General features: G+C 39.9%; 1 protein-coding gene across 1 annotated transcript; it reads right to left on the bottom strand.

Moving 5' to 3' along the window:
• Positions 1-190: 190 nt before the first annotated feature.
• CPB2 (carboxypeptidase B2) lies at positions 191-13,284 on the bottom strand. The gene is made up of 11 exons (XM_059466127.1): positions 13,188-13,284; positions 9,788-9,863; positions 7,795-7,919; positions 7,595-7,703; positions 6,970-7,071; positions 6,341-6,445; positions 3,617-3,733; positions 3,076-3,166; positions 1,693-1,895; positions 583-667; positions 191-459 (listed from the first exon to the last, which is right to left on the bottom strand). Exons 1-11 carry the CDS (start codon positions 13,262-13,264, stop codon positions 275-277), a joined length of 1,275 nt encoding a protein of 424 aa, XP_059322110.1. The 5' UTR covers positions 13,265-13,284; the 3' UTR covers positions 191-274.
• Between the last annotated feature and the right edge of the window lie 5,211 nt (positions 13,285-18,495).

Here is an 18,495-nt window from a genome sequence, read left to right as displayed (position 1 = left end):
CTTTCACCTGGAATTCCCACCATCTAGTGGGACATGTGTGCCTTTTCCCGCTTACACTACTCTCTATTATACTTGTGGTGCAGTGAGCTACTCTTATAGAGACAGGTATATAAGTATGGCTGAAAAAAACTGATATGTTCTAAAATACAAGGGGTGCAGTCATTCTGGGGTTTTGCCTATGTACAAATAATTTTAATAAAGGAGCAAGCTTTTTTTTTATTGCATTTTTGAGAGTAACTAAGTGCAGTCATGCTGGAATAAATTATATTCAAAATCACAAATTTTGTAGAACGTGTTGAGCTATCTCTTTGACAGCAGAAAGGGCTTCTAAGCAAGTTGGCTTGATTTCTCGAGGAGGAAGCAAAAATCCGTAAGTTCCTGTGTCACGAAGCTCAAAGGTAAAAGAATATTTAATGCCAAGATCGTAAGCCCAGTCGTCAGATCCTCCAGGAGCTAAATCTATGTGAGGAAAGGAAAACAGAAAAATTGCCTGAAAGCAGAACTTTTTCTGTTCAAAAGCTGTCTTCTGATCCTAGAGAGGATATATTGTCATGACTTTCATTGCCATAAAGTCATACTTACAGATTGTTTGTGCACCAGCACCAGGTCTGTAAGTTTTCCAAGTTGTCCTCTTTATAGCTTTAGCTGCTTTCTGTGCCAGACTTTCCTGAAATTAAACAAAACATTATTATCTTTAAGGCTGTGTGACAATAGATAAAATGTACGCAGTTAGAATTTACTTACAGCATGCTCAGGATTTCACACTAGTTAAATAATCATATAAAAGGTTCCAGAAAACCCACTGAATGTGGTAAAAGTTTTCAGCATATGCCCATGCTACAGATTTTATTTCTGCTGTAGACAGATAAAAAGTATAGATGGGACCTTATCCCCACTTCTGGCAGTAAACTGTTGTCAAACCATTTGTTCTCATTCATCTCATATTTTTTCTTTTCTGCCACAGTACTTAAGTCACTCTTTATTTAAGTAATATTGACAAATGTGTCAGGAAAATGTTTTAATTGTGAGAACCCTACTGTTAAGCCATGAAGAAGACTGAAATGCCCAGAATCAGTGCACCTCTCTGCTTTACAGGGAAAGAGCAACTGTTCTGTTTTGAACTCCACTGTTTTCAATGAGAGTTTGTGCTGTGTCATTTGGTGGCTCAAGAAAGTAAAATTCTACATATGCAGGATATATTTTCCATCCTACCAGTAATTTTGTATAAATATCCCTTAAACAAAAGCCTTAATAAAAGTAGCCAGTATCCACCAGAATACCTCATTGCTTAGGTATGTAAAAGGTGTTTTCGAGAGTCACACTCCCAATTAATTTCAGAGTTTATATAAACCATAAAACATAATGAAGAATTTGCACATATATATCTTTTCAAGATGTCCAGAACAACAGGACTCTGCTCTTCTAGCAGCACCTTCAATATCTTAGATGTTGTTGATGTATAATCAATCTGGAATAAATATTTTCATTTTTCTGTAGCTTTCAGAAGCAGCTTGCTGACTTGCACACTACTAGACCAGCCCAGACTTTTTAAATTTGTTAAGAACATCAAGAAAAATGTCATTTCCTAATTCTTGATCTTCCCAGCACAGTGACTCCTTCATTACAAGACTGACCAAGCTGGGTGAATAGTTCTGGAATAAGTGTGAAACTTCAGGAGGTGGGAGGACTTACCAGCTCTTCGTGGTCCTTGCTTTTGTTCGTAGTGTAAGAATATGGAAACAGCACCAGCTGGGAGTAGGAGTGCATGGTGATGTAGGCTTTAATGGTGTCCTTGTGGTCTCTGATAAAGCGAGCCACTGCTTTCACTTCAGGCTCAGACTCTGGGTAGGGTCCACAGTATGTCTCGTGGCATTCAAAGTGAGATGCTCCTGGACCTTTAACCAAAAAAATAAAAGTGCACAGTTTTACTCCTTTACTTCTTCACTTCTGCATTTCTGTTCATGAAAACTGCAAGAGTATGAAATGAAAGAGCAGAGTAAGGTGCTAATACACAAGAAATCGTGGATTCCACCATGCTATGGAAAGAACTCTCATGCTTGTAGAAATCTCTGCAAGCCTTCCAGGATTTCTCACCTACTGTGCTCTTACAAACAATCAAGAAGAAGATGTAAAAAAAAAAAGTATTCAGTGACTGGATAAGAAGTCTTAGAGGAGAGGATGAATATGCTTCATTTAAAATGATCACATGATTGTGAGATCGCATCTTAAATCTAGAATACTACAGAAAAAGGCAATTCTACATGATTATTTAATCTTGTGGGAAAGCAAACTCCCAATGGGAAGCTGAAGAAACAAAAATGAAAATTTTTAAGAAAAATTGACGCTGAAACAAATTATCAAGAAGACAAATAGGATTCACCACTTCTGTCTTCACAATAAGACCAAATAACTTTCTGGAAGCACTCAGGATCTTTAGGGAAAAAAATGTGCGTTTTTCTTGATATAACCACCATGGATGGTTTAGCAATGGGCTACAATGACTGAAATCCATTACAGGACTTTAGTGTCAGCCCTGAGTGAAGTTAGATCTGATCTATAGGGTAACATAGACAGCTATTCTGCAGGCTGAAAAAAACTTGTCAAGTACTAAAGTGCCTGCAGTATTAAATATGATATAATCTTCATAAGAATCACAAAGGGCTAAAAAATCTTGGTCGGCTAGGCATTATGGAAGGATGACTGAGCTGATTAGTTTGTACACCACAGTGGAGCAGCTGGATGGTGCAATAGGCCTTGGGTGACATGGCAAGGGCCACCTCTTCTCTTTTTCTTTCTACCCACAAACAGCCTCCTCAAGGTGTGTCATGGTGTGATGCAAGGAGCTCTGTTGGGCTGGGAAGAGGTTATTCCATGGTGTGTCATCTGAGGATGAAAAATCCTGAGTCCCAGAAACAATTACCTAAAGCTGGGAAAGTTGTCACTGGTTCATAACAGATAGCTGCATTTGTCTTTGTACTAACTTCATGGAACAGTACATGAAAATGTTTTCAAAATCAAAAATTTTAATGGCCAAAAGTGAGGCAGGGGTACAATAGGAAGAAAATGATGTCCTACCACACCAGTGTGCATCAAAATTCCTGTTCATGTCAGTACCGATGCACTTGCTGTTACCATGTGAGGAGCGGCTTTTCCTCCACAGTCGATTCTGTGGAAAGAGACACACAACACATGTTCAGAGGAAAGTGCTGGAAAAGTCAATGCACCACCTCACTGATTAGTTAAGTGTGACTTCCCACGTGGGCCTCTACAGTCCTGTGCTAGTGAGGACCGAGGAAGATTCTAAAACCAGTCTGCTTGCCAGCAAGGCTGGGTGATAAAAGGAAATGTTGGGAAGGATCTGAAATGATCACATTCTGATCTCAATGGAATTTGGACTGTGGAAGGAGGGCAGAAGACATACTGTTTGGCCAGGCATGTGAGTTTAGGAGCATAAATCAAACCTTCTGTGGGGAAAGATGCAGAAATTCCAAGCACAGAAGAAGAGTTTGGGGTGTGCAGTTTCAGGATGATAACTATGCCCTAACCATGCACAATGATAATCCCCATAAGTAGCAAATCAGTACCTTGAACAACCTTTCAAAAAAGGGCTACATACAGAGGGGTGGCTCCACGTGTACGCATAGCCATCCACATTTATCACAGGCATGACGTAGAAATCAAAGTGCTCCAGAAGCGTTGTCATGGTCCGATCTCTCTCACGCACATGGATTGCCTGTAAAGCACAGGGGAAACATATTAAGAGCATTTGTAATTGTTATTTTTCTTACCTTCCTGCAAAGGTACCTGGTGGCAGGTGTAAAATAATTGTGCAATTATCAGAGCAGACTACCTGAGTCTGATAAGGCTCATCATGGAAATGGTTAAATAGCAAAGTAGCTCTCTGCTCAGAAGTGCCACGGGGAAAAATTGACACAGTCAGTCAGAGACACTGCAGTTCTTTAGTGTTAGTGGGTGGTCATGAGACAGAAATGAAGCCTATTAATAGGAAAGTTTGAGCTTTTGCTGCCTGTGTAAGTAATAGAAACCCTCCCTCCTGCCCAAAATACAGCAAGCTCCAAAATAACAAGTAATACTTCAAATGGCTGCCATACATTATATTATTTATTCTGGTTGCATTGTGAGTTTAATGCAACTATGTGACAAGAGTCAGTATGATGTACATTGCTAATTTTGCCTCACGGCTTATTTTGAAGGCTTTAGTGATGTTGAACCTGGTTGTTGGTCCTTGACAAAGAAATAAATTTTAATCTAGATGAGTGGGTTTGTTACTATTAGAATAGACTAAGTCCTTCATCATCCTTGTTTTTTCTTCATGCCTTACTTAGATCACCTTTTTTCATTTTAAATCCTTCCTAGTTATCCTCAGGCAATGGGCTTCCTTTGACTAAATGAGAAATGTCAATCTTTCTACAATCTTAACGACAAAATTAAATTATAAAAAGTGGACCTATTATAAAGAATGCCTAGGATTTGCTAGGGAGAACTGATGATTTTAGTGCCTGTTTGTAGATGTGTATTAATGTCAGATTTAAAAACATTGCTTCATGAAGAGATACAGAAACAAAATTTGAATTTAAACCACGTAAATTAGATCAAAGGAATGGAGAACCTAAATGTTCGGCTTGTTACCTCTGAAAAATGCTGCAGGGACATGTCACTGGCAAAATGACAGCACAGCTGGTAATTATTGGGAGCAGCATGAAAAGGGCAAATGCATTTATATCCAGTGGAACCTTGCAAGCTGGGACTATCAGTGGGTCACAAGGTACATTCAGATGTATTTGTCCCTAATTCCTGAAATATCCTTTCAAATATTTTAGGCATTGAGATTTTATAGTTGTGATTGATAACAAAAATAAATAAATTTATTATATTTTTATTGTTATTATTGTTATCATCATCATCCACATTACTTAGCTCCATCATGGCCAAATCATAATTCATGCTTCAAGGACTCATCTATGTTGTTCCTCTGACTACAGTACTGGTGACTGTGAAGTCTCAGTGTCATGTAGTTTATTTTTACTGTGAACTTTGCTTTTGTGAAAAAGTAATAATAAATTATATCTCAGAACATTAACTGAGCAAAATGGGCAACCTTGTCTGGGCCAGAAAGGCTCAGGAGCCTTTTCCTGGTCCATCCCAGGGACTGGGTCAGCAGCTCAGCATAAGGAGTTGAGTAAAGATGCCTTAAGTTCAAAAAGACCAAGGCAATGTATTTTAAAATGCAGTTGTAAACTGTGGATGTTGTTTCTTTTGGTGCAGCTTTGTTCCGTCTCCTGAGCAGTGTAGATATAATAGACCTTATAATCCTTGTAGATTATAAAGATAATAATAAATATCTTTAGTATTTTGTAGATACTAAAGATAGATGTGCCTATTTGTCTGTGGCCCACAGACAAATGCCAACAAAACCAGCCACATCAAGGCTGGTTGACCTAAGCCCATGCCATCAGTGTTTAATCTACCAGCTCAACCCATCAGTGATTTTCTAGTATCCATGAACTGGTACTACAGCTGGATGTGGTTGGTCGTGTTCTGGAGGTCTGACATGAGGGTGTCACTAGGGATAATACCTGAAGAAGAACGTGGCTTATGTGGCCTTTTTCCCTGCAGATCCAGAAAAAAAGCAGGAGCACAAATGAAAAGCATGGAGTCAGGAGAAGCAGTGGCAGCAGACACAGGAGTAGGTGATGCATCACAGCCAGTGGATTGCTGCTGTGGAGCTGTGCCATGTCTGGAGCAGCCAGGTGTGGGGTACCTATTGCTCTAGGAAGGCATGTAGAGCAACACCAAGGGTTGTAGGACAGCTTGAGCTCACCCTGTGTGTCTTCTGACTGCCCAGGCAGTGCCAGTTGCAGTAACATGGACACAAGTCACCATGTGCTGCGTGACTCGGAGACAAGAGCACTGCTGCAATCCACAGGGCAGCACAGACATGGCCCTCGCAGACTACCAAACACATGCTTTTCCTGGCATGCCTTCTCCATCGCTGACCACTCACAGCAATAAATGTCTCTGCTGAATTTGCTGCACATACTTTGAGGTTTCTTTCTTGCTTGATCATATGTTTGAGCTCCTTTGCATTTGCTCCCAATGACTTTCTGTTTCTCTCACACACACATACCCTTATCTACTGGCACACACACACACACACACACACACACACACACACTGCTATGCTTGCAGCTTAGACATAAATATCATGTGTTGGAGTAAATGGATTAAGGCTTTATGGATGCAATTGGACAAAGGTAAATGGCATCAAGATTTTTTGCTTTGCTTTGAAAACAGTAATCAGATGTGATTGTGTACTCACATGACCTATGAACCACAGGCAAAAAGCAGGAGAAATCCATTCTCTAGCGTGGATACCACAGTCAATCCATATGGCATTTTTTGATTTTTCCTTGCTTTTAGAAATCTGACAAAAGAGACATTGCATTCAAATGTCACTACTGGAAAGGGTACCACATAAAAGTGGAAGTGAAAATGTAACCAAGATGGAAGAAGAAGCATCTGTCTTGTAAGGAGAGCTCAGACCGATCCTGGGCCAGGTTACATTTACATACAGTCAGAGCCATTCAGGCTGCCTGCAGAATCCCAACACAGGCACCAAGACTAGAGCAAGAGCTCAGGTCAGGGGAGTCTGCCATCAGCTGGGCAGGGCAACAAACTAGATTGGCTTCAACATCAACAGAGGAGGGTATCCAGTATTTCATGCCTTTGCATGATGGCCTAGATGTGGTAACTTCCTTTGAACCAGAGAGGAACCTAATCTGGTCAAATGCGTTTGCAACAGAATGCATCTTGCTAGAACAACTTAGGACTTCTAAAAATCACAAAAAATAAGAATGTAGGTATAGATTTAAGGAAATGTCCTGGCCAAACCCCATCATTTGCTTACAGTAGTACTTGGAAAGTTTTTGCAGTAAGTCACAGGTGTACCTTCAGAACATAAAGCGGTCGCTTTTCATAGGATGATCCAATATATATTTTCTGGAGGAGATCAGAATGGACTTTCACTATTGCCTCCATCCAACGGTATATCTGCAAGGGTGAAGTTAGTAAGTGGATCTACTTTTTACTTCCTCCCTGAAAGTAGTCTAGATTTAAATTCATTCTACCTTCCAAAATTTTTATCTGATGGAAAGGAAAAACTAATGATTTAAGCCACCTACCACATGCCTGACTCTAATTTTTGTTAAAAACAACGGTAAGATGCAGTCACAACACAGTCCAAATGTAGCCCTAAAATTCCTGTTTAGTTCTATTTGTTTAAATTGTTATTGATTTCATGTTTTAAATATTTACATGTTTGTTTTGTGACTTCATTTTGCTTCTCTGTTTACTGCCTTTGAATGACAGTTTGAGTCAATACACGTATGAGAGATTTTGTCTGGTGCTTCTTTCTATCTCTATGAAGGCATTACAATAAATAGACTCTTAATTGTTGTGCAATGCAGTGGTAATTATTAACTGCTGATGATTTCTTTCCCTTTATATCCATTCTCAACCATGAGACAAATTTCATCCTTTGCATCTACAGATGTTGACAACAAAAACAGCTTACTTCTTGCATTGAATGGTAGTTTTCATAGTATGAGGAAGATCCACGAGCATTGACTGTGTCATTGACAGTCTGTTTTTCAATAATTCCTTGAACATCTCCCATCAAGACTCTGAATAACAAAGGAAGAGCACAACCTCCTGTTAAATAAATGACAAACAACTTTAAAGAATCTTTCATGACAACAAATAAAAAATACATACTTGTGTTGGATGGCCAGTTGCCTTAACTGAGATTTTATGCTATTTATGCTGGATGCCCTGACATAGAAATGGACTTCTCTGTCCTTCTGGATGTTTTCAACCACAACAGGTTGCCAGAGAATGACCTACAAAGTTTCCAAAAACATTTTATTTTTTTTAACTGAGGAAAGAAAAAATATTCTTACTAACATTTAATAAGCATTTTGAAAACAATCAAAGCATGTTTTCAATTTAAGAGACTCCTTGTAACAAGCAGTTTAGTGTTCCTTGTGATGTGTAGCATTCTGCTACTTCTGGAAGTGAAATGTGTGTAGAAAGAAAGGTTTATAATGACTTCTGCACAGAAATTCATAAATCAAGAACAAAGGCAAGAACGTAACCTTTTCTAAGATAGTATTTCTAGTATAATAGATATATTTAGCTGGTTATTATATTACATGTTTTCAAGTCTGCTGAGAGTTATTTTCCCTGAGGGTATTTGGAGAATTAATGAAGATCAGACCAGTCTTTGTAGTTATTGTATTCTCTGATGACTTTGATCAGCGAGGAAATGAGTGCCAGAAGGAGTTTGAATATAAGTCAAGTTGAAGAAGCAATACAGAAATTAGAAATTGGAAAAAAGTAAGAAAATGAGATTGTTCTTTGTAAAATTAAATATTTTACAATAATAAAATCAGAAGCCAGCATATTCCATAAAAGACTGAAACTTCAGAACCAATAATACAGAAGGATCTGGGGGTGACAGTTAGCAGTAAATTAGGCATAAATTTGGAGTGTGGAAAAAGTCAGCATAATTATTGGATGAATTTTTGGGGCATACAGTATGAAGCCACCAGACAATAGGGTTTGTTTTTTTCCTTTATGGTTCAGCTGCACAAGGAATATTGTTTGAACAATAAATGGTAACCATTAAAATTGGTTGGGAGTTACTGTTTGTGTCTACCCTTTCCCTTTCTATTCTTTTCTTATAGCTTCCTCAATTTATAGTAATGGAAACAAATTGTCTGGTTTATAACCCATGAAAAATATTTGGTTGGCATATTCCCATAAATGACTTGGAATAAAACACCACAAGCCCTCTCGCATTGAATGTACTGCAGTTCTTCTTCCTGACTTCTTGGGGCTGCTTGTACAAGAAAGTGAAGAATGACAGCAGTAAATAAAAGATGGAGGAGCAGAGGTTTATATTGGTACAGAAAAAGAGATGTATATGTGACTTGACTTTTGAAGGTGGAAAAGAGCAAGGTTATCAAAATGTTACTGAGAACTTAAGGGAAGGATTAGAAGATGCTAGTGGGGACAGCAGAAGGATTTTGGAGTGGGCATAAAATGAATAGAAGCCAAGAGAGACAGAGAAAGACTGGGTGTAGACACCTTTAAAAGCTCTTAGTCATATGAAACCCATCCTCAATCATCCTGTAAATTATGTGGATTGAAGAAATTGTTACACTTTTGTTGCAGTGTTGACTTCAACCTGGGAGGGTGTGATTGGGTGAGAAAAGAGAAGTCTCACTTAAATCAAATACTCCTTTATCTAATGAAAGATGGAAGTAATAATAATACAAAAGTATTATTTAAGATATTTTTATCTTCTAGATGCTACCTTTAAAACAATACCACAAAAATCCAGTCCTGATCTTCAAAGGTGTGCAAGCCATATATAGGTCATGATCACATGGTCAAAAGTGCTGAGGCTCCCTAGCAAATGTTTTTCTACTTACTGTGTGTTGGTGTTTTCCCAGTTTTGCAGTGCCTTAATACACAAAATCAATTGCAGAGATATGAGCTCCGATATAATTAATTACTGAGATATTATGTAAATACATGTAAACCAGAAGGTAGTGAGAAATTAAAACCAAGCATTTCCTGAGCTGATGTATTAGAACAAATAAATGGAAGTGGGCTAGATCTTTCTTGTGAGGGAGAAGACGTATTAGGGCATTTGGGGGGAAAATCTGGCCTAGAGTTCAGAGAGACAGAATAATCTGTTTACCTCAGTGGTGTTCAGTAAATCCTGAAGAGCTTCAACTTGTTCATCAGTTTGTGGGAGAGCCCACAAAACTTCATCCCTGAAAAACAAGGGTATTTAGGTGAAGCACAGGTCCTTGGAACAGCTCCAGTTCATGCAAAAGGGAAGAAGCAGGCTTGGCCTCCCTCATCTTCCCTGGCTTGGGTGCCATGAACCCAGAGACACTTCAATAGTGAAGATGCTGAATCTGGTTCCAGCCTCTGCATCTACCAGTCATCAAAATCCATGAAAGAGACGGTGCAGGGCTTTGGTAGCCAATATTTACTGCTGAACACTGAGATTGCTCCTGAGAGCTGGCACCAGCACCACAGCCACCAACCCCAGCTAACCCACAGTGCAGCAGCAGCAGCTGAAAACTACCTGAGAACAGGAAGATGGCTCTCCTATGGTCCCCTGAGTTTCTCAGCCACCATTCAGCAGAGACATCAGCCCTCCCAGTCTGCCAAAAGCCCTCACAGGTTTGGCAAAAGTCAAACATGATGTTTTGTAGATGTGCATTCCTACTTTAGTCAAGTTTTTCTGGTCTCCTCATTTGTGTCCCTCTGCTGGTATTGTTTCAGATGGTCTGCACCTCTGTCCTCCCCTTTCCCCAGTAACTTTTATTCCCTTTCTATTTGAAAACCATGGTCTGGACATGCTGTCCATGACATGGTGCTTCCAAGCTACTCCATGCCTGATGCCACTGTTGGTGACAGAAGTGAAATTCACTTTCTGGAAAGAAAAAAAAACCAGCACTCTGCATTGAGTCCTGATCATCAGTGTACTTCAAGTCATGTAGTAAAAAATTGCATTGGATGGGTAATTAAAATAATTAGTGTGTGTAGAAGACGGTGACTCAGGAGTGTCAGACCCCTCTTTCCATTTCCTGGGCTGGGGTGGCTCTCAGCCATCTAATCACGTGCAGCTGGTGGCACTGTATAAACCAGATCAAACACGATCAAAGTCCCCACCAGCTCTGTCTGCAAAGACTCTCCTGAAAAGAAAACAGGCAAGGCTCTCAAAACTGAGGTTTTCAAGCAGCATAACATGATTGTCACAGCTTGTTGCTGTGACTGATTTCAAGCGGAAACCTGACAGCATCTGGCAACCAGGTGATTCATCTTTACTTTTAGCCAGGCTCCAAGCAATCACTGTTGTTTCTCATGCAGAACCAAAAACATGCCAACTCTATTTTTGCCTCCACCATCATTTGACAGAACATCAAAAAACAATCAGGGATAGGCAAGGTGGGCAGCTTGCCTATTTCTTTAGTGCACTCTGAAGTGTGTGTTTGAGGCTATTTTAAAAATGAATGTCTTCTCATAGCTGAGGGTGTCTTTTCACACAGGAGCCAAGAAAAGGCCTCCTGCATCTGGTTTCATTGCATGATTCCCCCAGCCTGAGAGCACCATAGTGGGGAAGCTGATGTGTACTTGTACCCCACGGTTTGTTGCACAGCTATTTCATCCCAGTGTGGTAAGTACTGAACAGGTGTTACAATTCCTCCCTAGCTCTTGTGATAAGACCTGAATACACTGAATAAGCTGATCAAAATTCTGCCCCTGCACTTCAGTGTGGCAAGTATTAACTGCCAAAAGTGTACTTGTTGCCCTTCTCAGTTCCTCTGCTTTGATTTGGCATTGTACCCTCTTCTTTCCCATTCTTTGTAGAAAACACCCAGACAAAAGCTTTAATTATTACCCTTATACCAAGCACAGAATCAGCCCTCCCAGCTTCCTGGCCCTGCCTGCTGCCCCTGTACAGCTGGACCTCTTTTCTCTCTGTTCTCATGCCCTCTTCCCTGACTGCTTTCAGTTTGTCCTTGAAAAAAGCCTTCTCATTCCTTCTTCCAGTGTTCTGCCAGAGACCCATTGGGCTCTGTCCCTGTTTCCCATTCTTTTTCCCTTCCCTTTTTCCTCTTGGTAGAAGTCCAGCTGCCATCCCCACACTACCTTACTCAGATCTTACCCTGTATGTGAGTAAGTTACACTTCAATTAATCTTAGATGGGTTTGATATCTTCATCTGAGCTAGGCACTCTTTTAATAAAGAAACAGGTGCTTTAGGGGTTGGATTAACCTGAGCTAATTTAGATGTGAGCTAATTTAAAATATGTGTATTTAGAAGGCAATTTATTTCAGGTGTGTGCTAACCTGACATGAATTGCCTTCCAAATACACATATTTTTTCCCACTAGCAGTACAGAAAGGTGAAGGGGACTTGTTCCTACACAAAGCTGTGTAAAAATTCCATCTGGTCAAAAATTCCATTCTTTTAGCCATTTTCATAACTGGGGCTGGGGGGATTAGGCTCCTGCTTTCCAGTGGGAAACACCATATTCTTCTTTGAGAGTCAGATATTCAGTGTTCTATTTAAACATGAAATAAATAAATCTTCAAGTAGCACAGAGCAATATTGTTCCACTGAATTCACCTAAACCCACATTTGTTTCCCCCCCTACTTTAACCCTCCCACCTGCATAACAATCCACAACAAAATATTATTGCAACACAAAAGGAGAGGAAAGATCCTCTTTTTAAGGCATAAACTCAATGGTGTTCACCTCTCACAAGTCTGTAGAGTGGTGCAAAATCACAGAAGGGATATGAAAAATAATTCACATTTTATTTGTGTAGATATTTCAGTTATGGGAGCAGGTTGTATTTAATCCTAGGTTGTTCAGCTTTGCTTAAAATCATCACATGAGGACCTTATCCTGTAAGTTCTACTTATTAAAACATCTCGGGTTTTTAAACCAGTGGAACATGCAGAAAATACAAGCACTTTGCCTGTCTTCATCTCTGACATATGTTCTCATCTTTTAAGAAAGCATTTGGTTTCAGGGCATTTCTGAAGTTTATCAATAGGTAACAATAAAGCTGGTTCTGAAACATTGTACAAATACCAAATGGTTATTCAAAAATGATTTATGCCTGGAAAAACCATCATAAAAGCTGCTTTGGAAAGAAAACAGATTGTTAGCACTTTCTGAAATGGTTTCTCTTTCTACCTCAAGAAGTAATTCATTTAAGATCTTGTTTTAAGGCGAATGAAGCAAATTATTTTTCCCATTAAGTTTCCAAATGCCCTTTATTAGCATTCAGAAGTACTGAATGAACAGAATTGATTTGCACTTAGACCAAAAAGAGTAGTCTTCATATGATTAAAAACACAGGATTTATGGATGCAAAGAAGACTTAAAATAATTTCATTTCCCCCACCATCTTTATGTTAAATTGAACCCCGTATCCAATTACAAGGGCAATAAATATATGTCAGCCTTTGACAAATGTTTTCTCATGCAACTCAGAATTATTTTGCATCAATACTTTCCCTGTCCCACCCACCACACACTAGAACACCCAGCAGCATCAGTAGATCTTTACCGTGGAATAGTGAAGGCATGCTTCTCTGGAACCAAGATAAAAAAGGTAAAAAAGAACAGGTAAAGCTTCATCTTCATGACGTTCACAACAAAACCAAATGCAATAGGAAAGACAAGGGTTCAGGACTCACATTATTGATTTTTAAAATGTTATTTAAAGAGTAGTTAAAATTTAATATTGCTTCTCACTTCAACCCCAAGCTCCTGGTGGCTAAGTCAATATGACAGAGCTCCCTGGGGAGGTGCTGCTCATATTGATGTTGTCCATGTAGGAGAGGATAAAATACATTTTGAACATTTTCATATTGACAAATCACTTTGTCATCTCAGCCTTTTATTCTATTGCAGCTACGAACCACAGACATAAGAAAGAACAGGAAGCACAAAGCTTTTGTGATCCTCTAATATTTGTGGAGGTCCAGCAGCGTGCTGTGCATCCAGCTGTCTTATAAAGCATCACAGCCAAGCATGAATCTGGTTCAAAGCAGTGGCAATGAGGTTAAGTCCAAACAGAAAAATTGTGAACAGGAAACCTCCTTTTCCTGGCATTTGCTAGTAGAAAAAACAAAGAGCAAGTGAGACATATGTTTTTGTGGTGCTTTGACATCCATGTATTTTCCTTCTGGATGTCACAAGTGTTACTTTTCAAGAAAAAAGTACAAGTGACTCTTCATCTCATTATTATTAATTTTTGCATGCCCCCAAGATTTTGCTTCTCGTATCTGTATCCACAGGTGTCCATACAGGACATGCTGAAGAGCTGTGTGAATTTGGCATGTCCAGAACAGATAGGGATCTTCATCTCAGTTCCATACTTGAACAAAAAATCCAAACTTGACTAAGACACAGATAATTATCCTGGTTTAAGTCCTCTTCCAGAAGGAATTCATTCCAGAAGAGGACCGAGGAGTGAATCAATATGTATGTAATGGGGACAGCAGGGAGCCAAGACCTGGATGTGAATGGGGGAACGAAATTATTTGATGCTCTAGGTGTGGCTTAGGATTATAGCTATACCCCAGCTAAAAAATGCCTGGGAACAAGTCCTGGAGCTAAGGTTAGGTGATGCAGACTAGATTGCATCCATGAACATCCTCTAGAACAGCTCTGAAGTGGTGTAGATCAGAGCCAATTCTCCACCTAAGCAGGCAGCCAGGCTTTTGGAAGTCAAACACAGCCCTGAGTTTGGTTTTGGTTTTGTTGGTGTTTTTTATTTTGCTTTGATTGTTTCAGAAGGGCAGCCCTGTGCTAAGAAGCCAGGCAGCTGAGTTTTAGGTGACTGAAGTCAACAGAGGCGAATCATGCTCCCCAGTGGGTGTGCTGGGGTTAATGTCTCTGTGAAAATACACCAACACTGAAAATCCCCAAACTGGAGTTAAGCACAAACCAGACACTAAGAGGAAAGGCAAAGAAAGGCTCATGGGAAGTGAAATCACTGATGCCTTACCTAGACTTTTTAGTTCTTATCTTTTCTAGATGTTGCTCAAACAAACAGGAAGTTCTGGTAAGGTACAGAGGCCATTCCCAGTAAGGGCAGTGCTCTGCCAGAAGGGTTGATTTTTAAACCAGTGGTTCAGATGCTCTTTCCTCACACAGGCAAAAGGAAGCTGTCAAATAAAAATAAAATGCAGGAGAGAAAACTTGCTCATCCAGACACCCTTTCATGTGGAATTGTTTCATGTACAGATACGACAAAAAATTTGATCTGCTGAGCTAGGTTTAACAGAAGAGATTGAAAAGCTGATGGAGTTGGGTTGCTCTTACTGAAGAAAGGAAAGGATCATATCTCTACATGTCTTAGAGTGTTAATTAAGTGGGAAAAGGGAACACCTTCTATTGTCTACTCAAAAAGAGAATTTTAGACAAACAGTAGTTTTAAGACTTTTTTTTTAGTGTTGGTGGCTTTTCCAGGAAATTCTCCAGTTTATTGCAAAGAGACTGTTCGCATGGTGTTTGAAAGCTACTGATTTCCTACTTGCTTTTTGGTTTCTGGAATGCAAAGGAAATATTTCATACAAGAAAAAGAAAAAAAAAAAGGTGTTTGAGGAAACTCTACCTGCAGCAGTAAATTTTTTCATAACCTTCAAGGACTTCTAAGTACCTGGGAAGTATTTCTCAGATTATCTGGGAAGAAAAAATGCAGTCTTAAAAAACACTATGAAGGACAACTGTCAAAACAATTGAGTTAATAAAAACATTTAATTTTGAGAGTTTTAACTGCTGCTTGATTTTTTCTAAGGCATTTAAATTACTTTATTGAAAATTAACTTGCATTTCTACAGACTGTTTTTAAAACCTGGAGGAAATAAGACTAAATTTGGAAACTGTTGCAAGGTGAGGTTTTAGTTGAATTTGAGGAGATTTGAAATCCTCCTTTCTTGAACAAATCTATTTTTCTCTAATTAGGAAATTCATCAAAACTGATCATTCCCAGCAACCCTTTTCACTTCTGCTAACTCAGCATTCCCTGGTGAAGAGTTGCTTGGTCAAAAATTCTGTCAGAGTTCAAAGATTTTGCTGCACTTGGATTAATTATTCCTTCTCCACTGGGTAGTCCGTGGGCTGTGCTGACCTGATACTTGCAAGTGTTGCCATAGCAAATGTGACCAGAGGCCTTGTACTAATGGGGGACAATTCCAGTTGTATTGGTTTGTGTTGACTTTTAGGGTCCCTTTGGGATATGCACAGGCTTTCATTTAAAGAGGGATGAGCAGGTCTTGGTTTTCAGAGCAGATAATTAATAAAGTATTCTCTTGATTTCTTTGTTGAAAAATATGCATTTGGGAATTAGGACTGGTAATATATATAGCCTCCTAATGCCATAATTATACTGCTTTAAAAAATGTAATCACACTTTAAAGGCAGTTCTAAAGAGATGTCTTCACTCTTTTGACTGGATGCTGTCTCTCCTCTCCCTCTGCACATTCACATGTAGTAACACCAGTGTCCCCTGCACAGAGACTGGGTGCTGTACCTCAGCCAGACCAGGCTCTGGTACATCTTTGTGTGGTGCTTTAAGATGTCAGTGCCCAAAATGGTGGCAGCAGCAGAGACCAGCACTCGTGTTCCTGCTAAGTCAGGGTGTCTATCATTGCTCAAGGTCCCTTTGCACACACTGGGATGCTGGGCTGTGCCTGGGCTCCTGCAGACTGCTCTTTCTGGTGAAAGAGAGCAGACCTTGAAAAGCTGTCAGATAAAGCAAGTCAAAGGACAAACTTCTTGAACTGCTGCAGCAAGATGGTCTCAAGCAGTTGCAGCAGTGCCACTGAGTAATGTCCAGTGACTCTCCTAAGTGTCACCCTTGGTTTTCTGTGGCTGTATTTCTCTTCACAGAGAAAAGCAAGGCACAACTTCCCAAGGATATTTTCTGAGAATAGCAGCGAGGAACCTCAGAGAAAGAAAAAACAATTCTTATCTCAATTGCTGCTCCTCTTGTTGTGCACAGGTGGAATGCATGGTGGAAGATTGTTTACCTGAAGAGAATTGGTAATTGGATTCTGGTGTGGGTGTTTTGACCAATTGAATCTACGTGTGTGTCGGGACTGTTGGCTGACAGTCGCAAGATTCTGTGCAGTTGAGTGGAGTGGAGTGCTTGTGCAGATTCAGTGTAATATGGTGTAGTAAAGTATAGAATAATATAGTATAATAAAGTAATGAATTAGCCTTCTGATATCAATGGAGTCAGATGCATCATTTCTTCCCTTTGTCGGGGGTCACTTTGCTTTTCCTATAGTTTTCAGCAACCCAAGTGTCATGAGATTTCCCTTATACTCAGCTGTAACCTAAGTGTGACTGTCTTCTTTGATCCTGGGGCTTGCACAGTATCCAGCAGCAAGATTTTAAATAACAAGTCTCATCAAGATCCTCAGATCTGAGTCTGTATTTCAGTGTGTGCTAGAGCCCATGCTAGGCTGCTGCTGTCTGTTTGTAACAGTACACCTGTTAACAAGCACGCCCAAGGGGCAGGAGGAGCAGAGGTCAGCTGTTATCAGCAACCACATCCCTCAGATCTTTTTCCTTGTTTGGGATTAGCATAGTCTGTTATGGTTTTGATCATCCAGAATCCTCTTGTTTCCAGTTAATCAGGGAGTCCCTCCAGGGATGGGTAATCGTGCTGATGCACGTGTGTGACTGAAGCAGAACATAAAAGCCAAGTGAGTCTGTGCTGTCCTTTCTGGTTCTTTAAATTCAGATGCAAATGCAAAATAATCTCATGAAAATTGCTGATGGGCCCTTGCCCTTTTTTTGGTGCATTATCACTACTGATGGGGCCAAAGGTAACCAGTGAGTATCCTTCCCACATGAGGCAGAAGATGACTAAAATCTAACTAAACTCTGATCTCTGTTGCTCACTGTGCAATGCAGCTGAGTGCTGTTGCTCATGAGCCACACAAGGATGCAATTAGTGTAACAGCTCTTTATTATGAATGTGGCAGAACAGAATTAGAACTCAATTTACAAGTCCCCCTTTCAAACCCATTCAGCCGTTAAGGCTGCATCATCTTTCAGTTTTCCAAGGCATATAATTGATAAATGATTTCTCCCTGCACACCTCAGCTCCTCATCTTTATTCATGAACCAATTAATCTTTGTAGGACACTGTGATCATTTGCATACATGGCCAATGTCACCAACCTCTGTTATTTCATTCAGGAAACAATTTTGCAGCCCATGAAACCACCAGGAGGGAAAAATCTGGACTATGTCTAAATTTCTGTTGTTCTGGAATTTCTCCCTCACATCATTCTCAAATATAAAATCAGATGCTGCTTGTGCTAGAAAATGATGGATTAACCTGGGAGGAAACACACCTCAGCAGTATGTTTCAATCATGGTTGATAGGTATGAGCAAAGGCTGGAAATACTTGTTTGAGGACTCTGTTGTGCCAACCTATTTTATTTATTAAATCTTTTCTTTTACTCTGTTTGCTAGTCAGCCCTCCTGGGTTAGCAGAGAGAAAGCTGCAATAGTGTATGCAAGGTTTGGGGCAAGTGGGGAGGTGTCTGTACTGTTTAAACACTTTCTCCATGAGCTCTGCCTCCTGAAGGTCTGTTAAAAACCACCACACAAACAACACGTTGTCCAAGCGACTCATGTTGGTTTTTTGCCAGTACACCTTGACTTATTTGCCAGTGTCTTAGCAAGGAGCACTTGCAAGGCAAGTTTTATTTTTGGCAAACAAAGGATATCAAAGAGAGTCCCAGGAGCACTCCAAGCAGAACTTCTGAGCACTTGAGGAAGGTGTCCAAGTGCCACCTACAGAGAGCACACTCAGAGAGCAACTTTGGCCGAGTTGTACGTGAATGCA

The sequence above is a fragment of the Ammospiza nelsoni genome, chromosome 2, assembly GCF_027579445.1.
Source record: "Ammospiza nelsoni isolate bAmmNel1 chromosome 2, bAmmNel1.pri, whole genome shotgun sequence".
Lineage (NCBI taxonomy): Eukaryota > Metazoa > Chordata > Aves > Passeriformes > Passerellidae > Ammospiza > Ammospiza nelsoni.
This window is presented reverse-complemented; position numbering and strand designations above follow the sequence as displayed.

Bases quoted from the DNA above. Each gene is read 5' to 3' on its own strand.
- CPB2 (XM_059466127.1), bottom strand. From the start codon at position 13,264: ATGAAGATGAAGCTTTACCTGTTCTTTTTTACCTTTTTTATCTTGGTT. The intron at 7,072-7,594 runs GTAAGCTGTTTT...TCACCCTTGCAG, and splicing joins ACTACCATTCAATGCAAGAA to ATATACCGTTGGATGGAGGC. The intron at 460-582 runs GTAAGTATGACT...TTCCTCACATAG, and splicing joins TGCTGGTGCACAAACAATCT to ATTTAGCTCCTGGAGGATCT.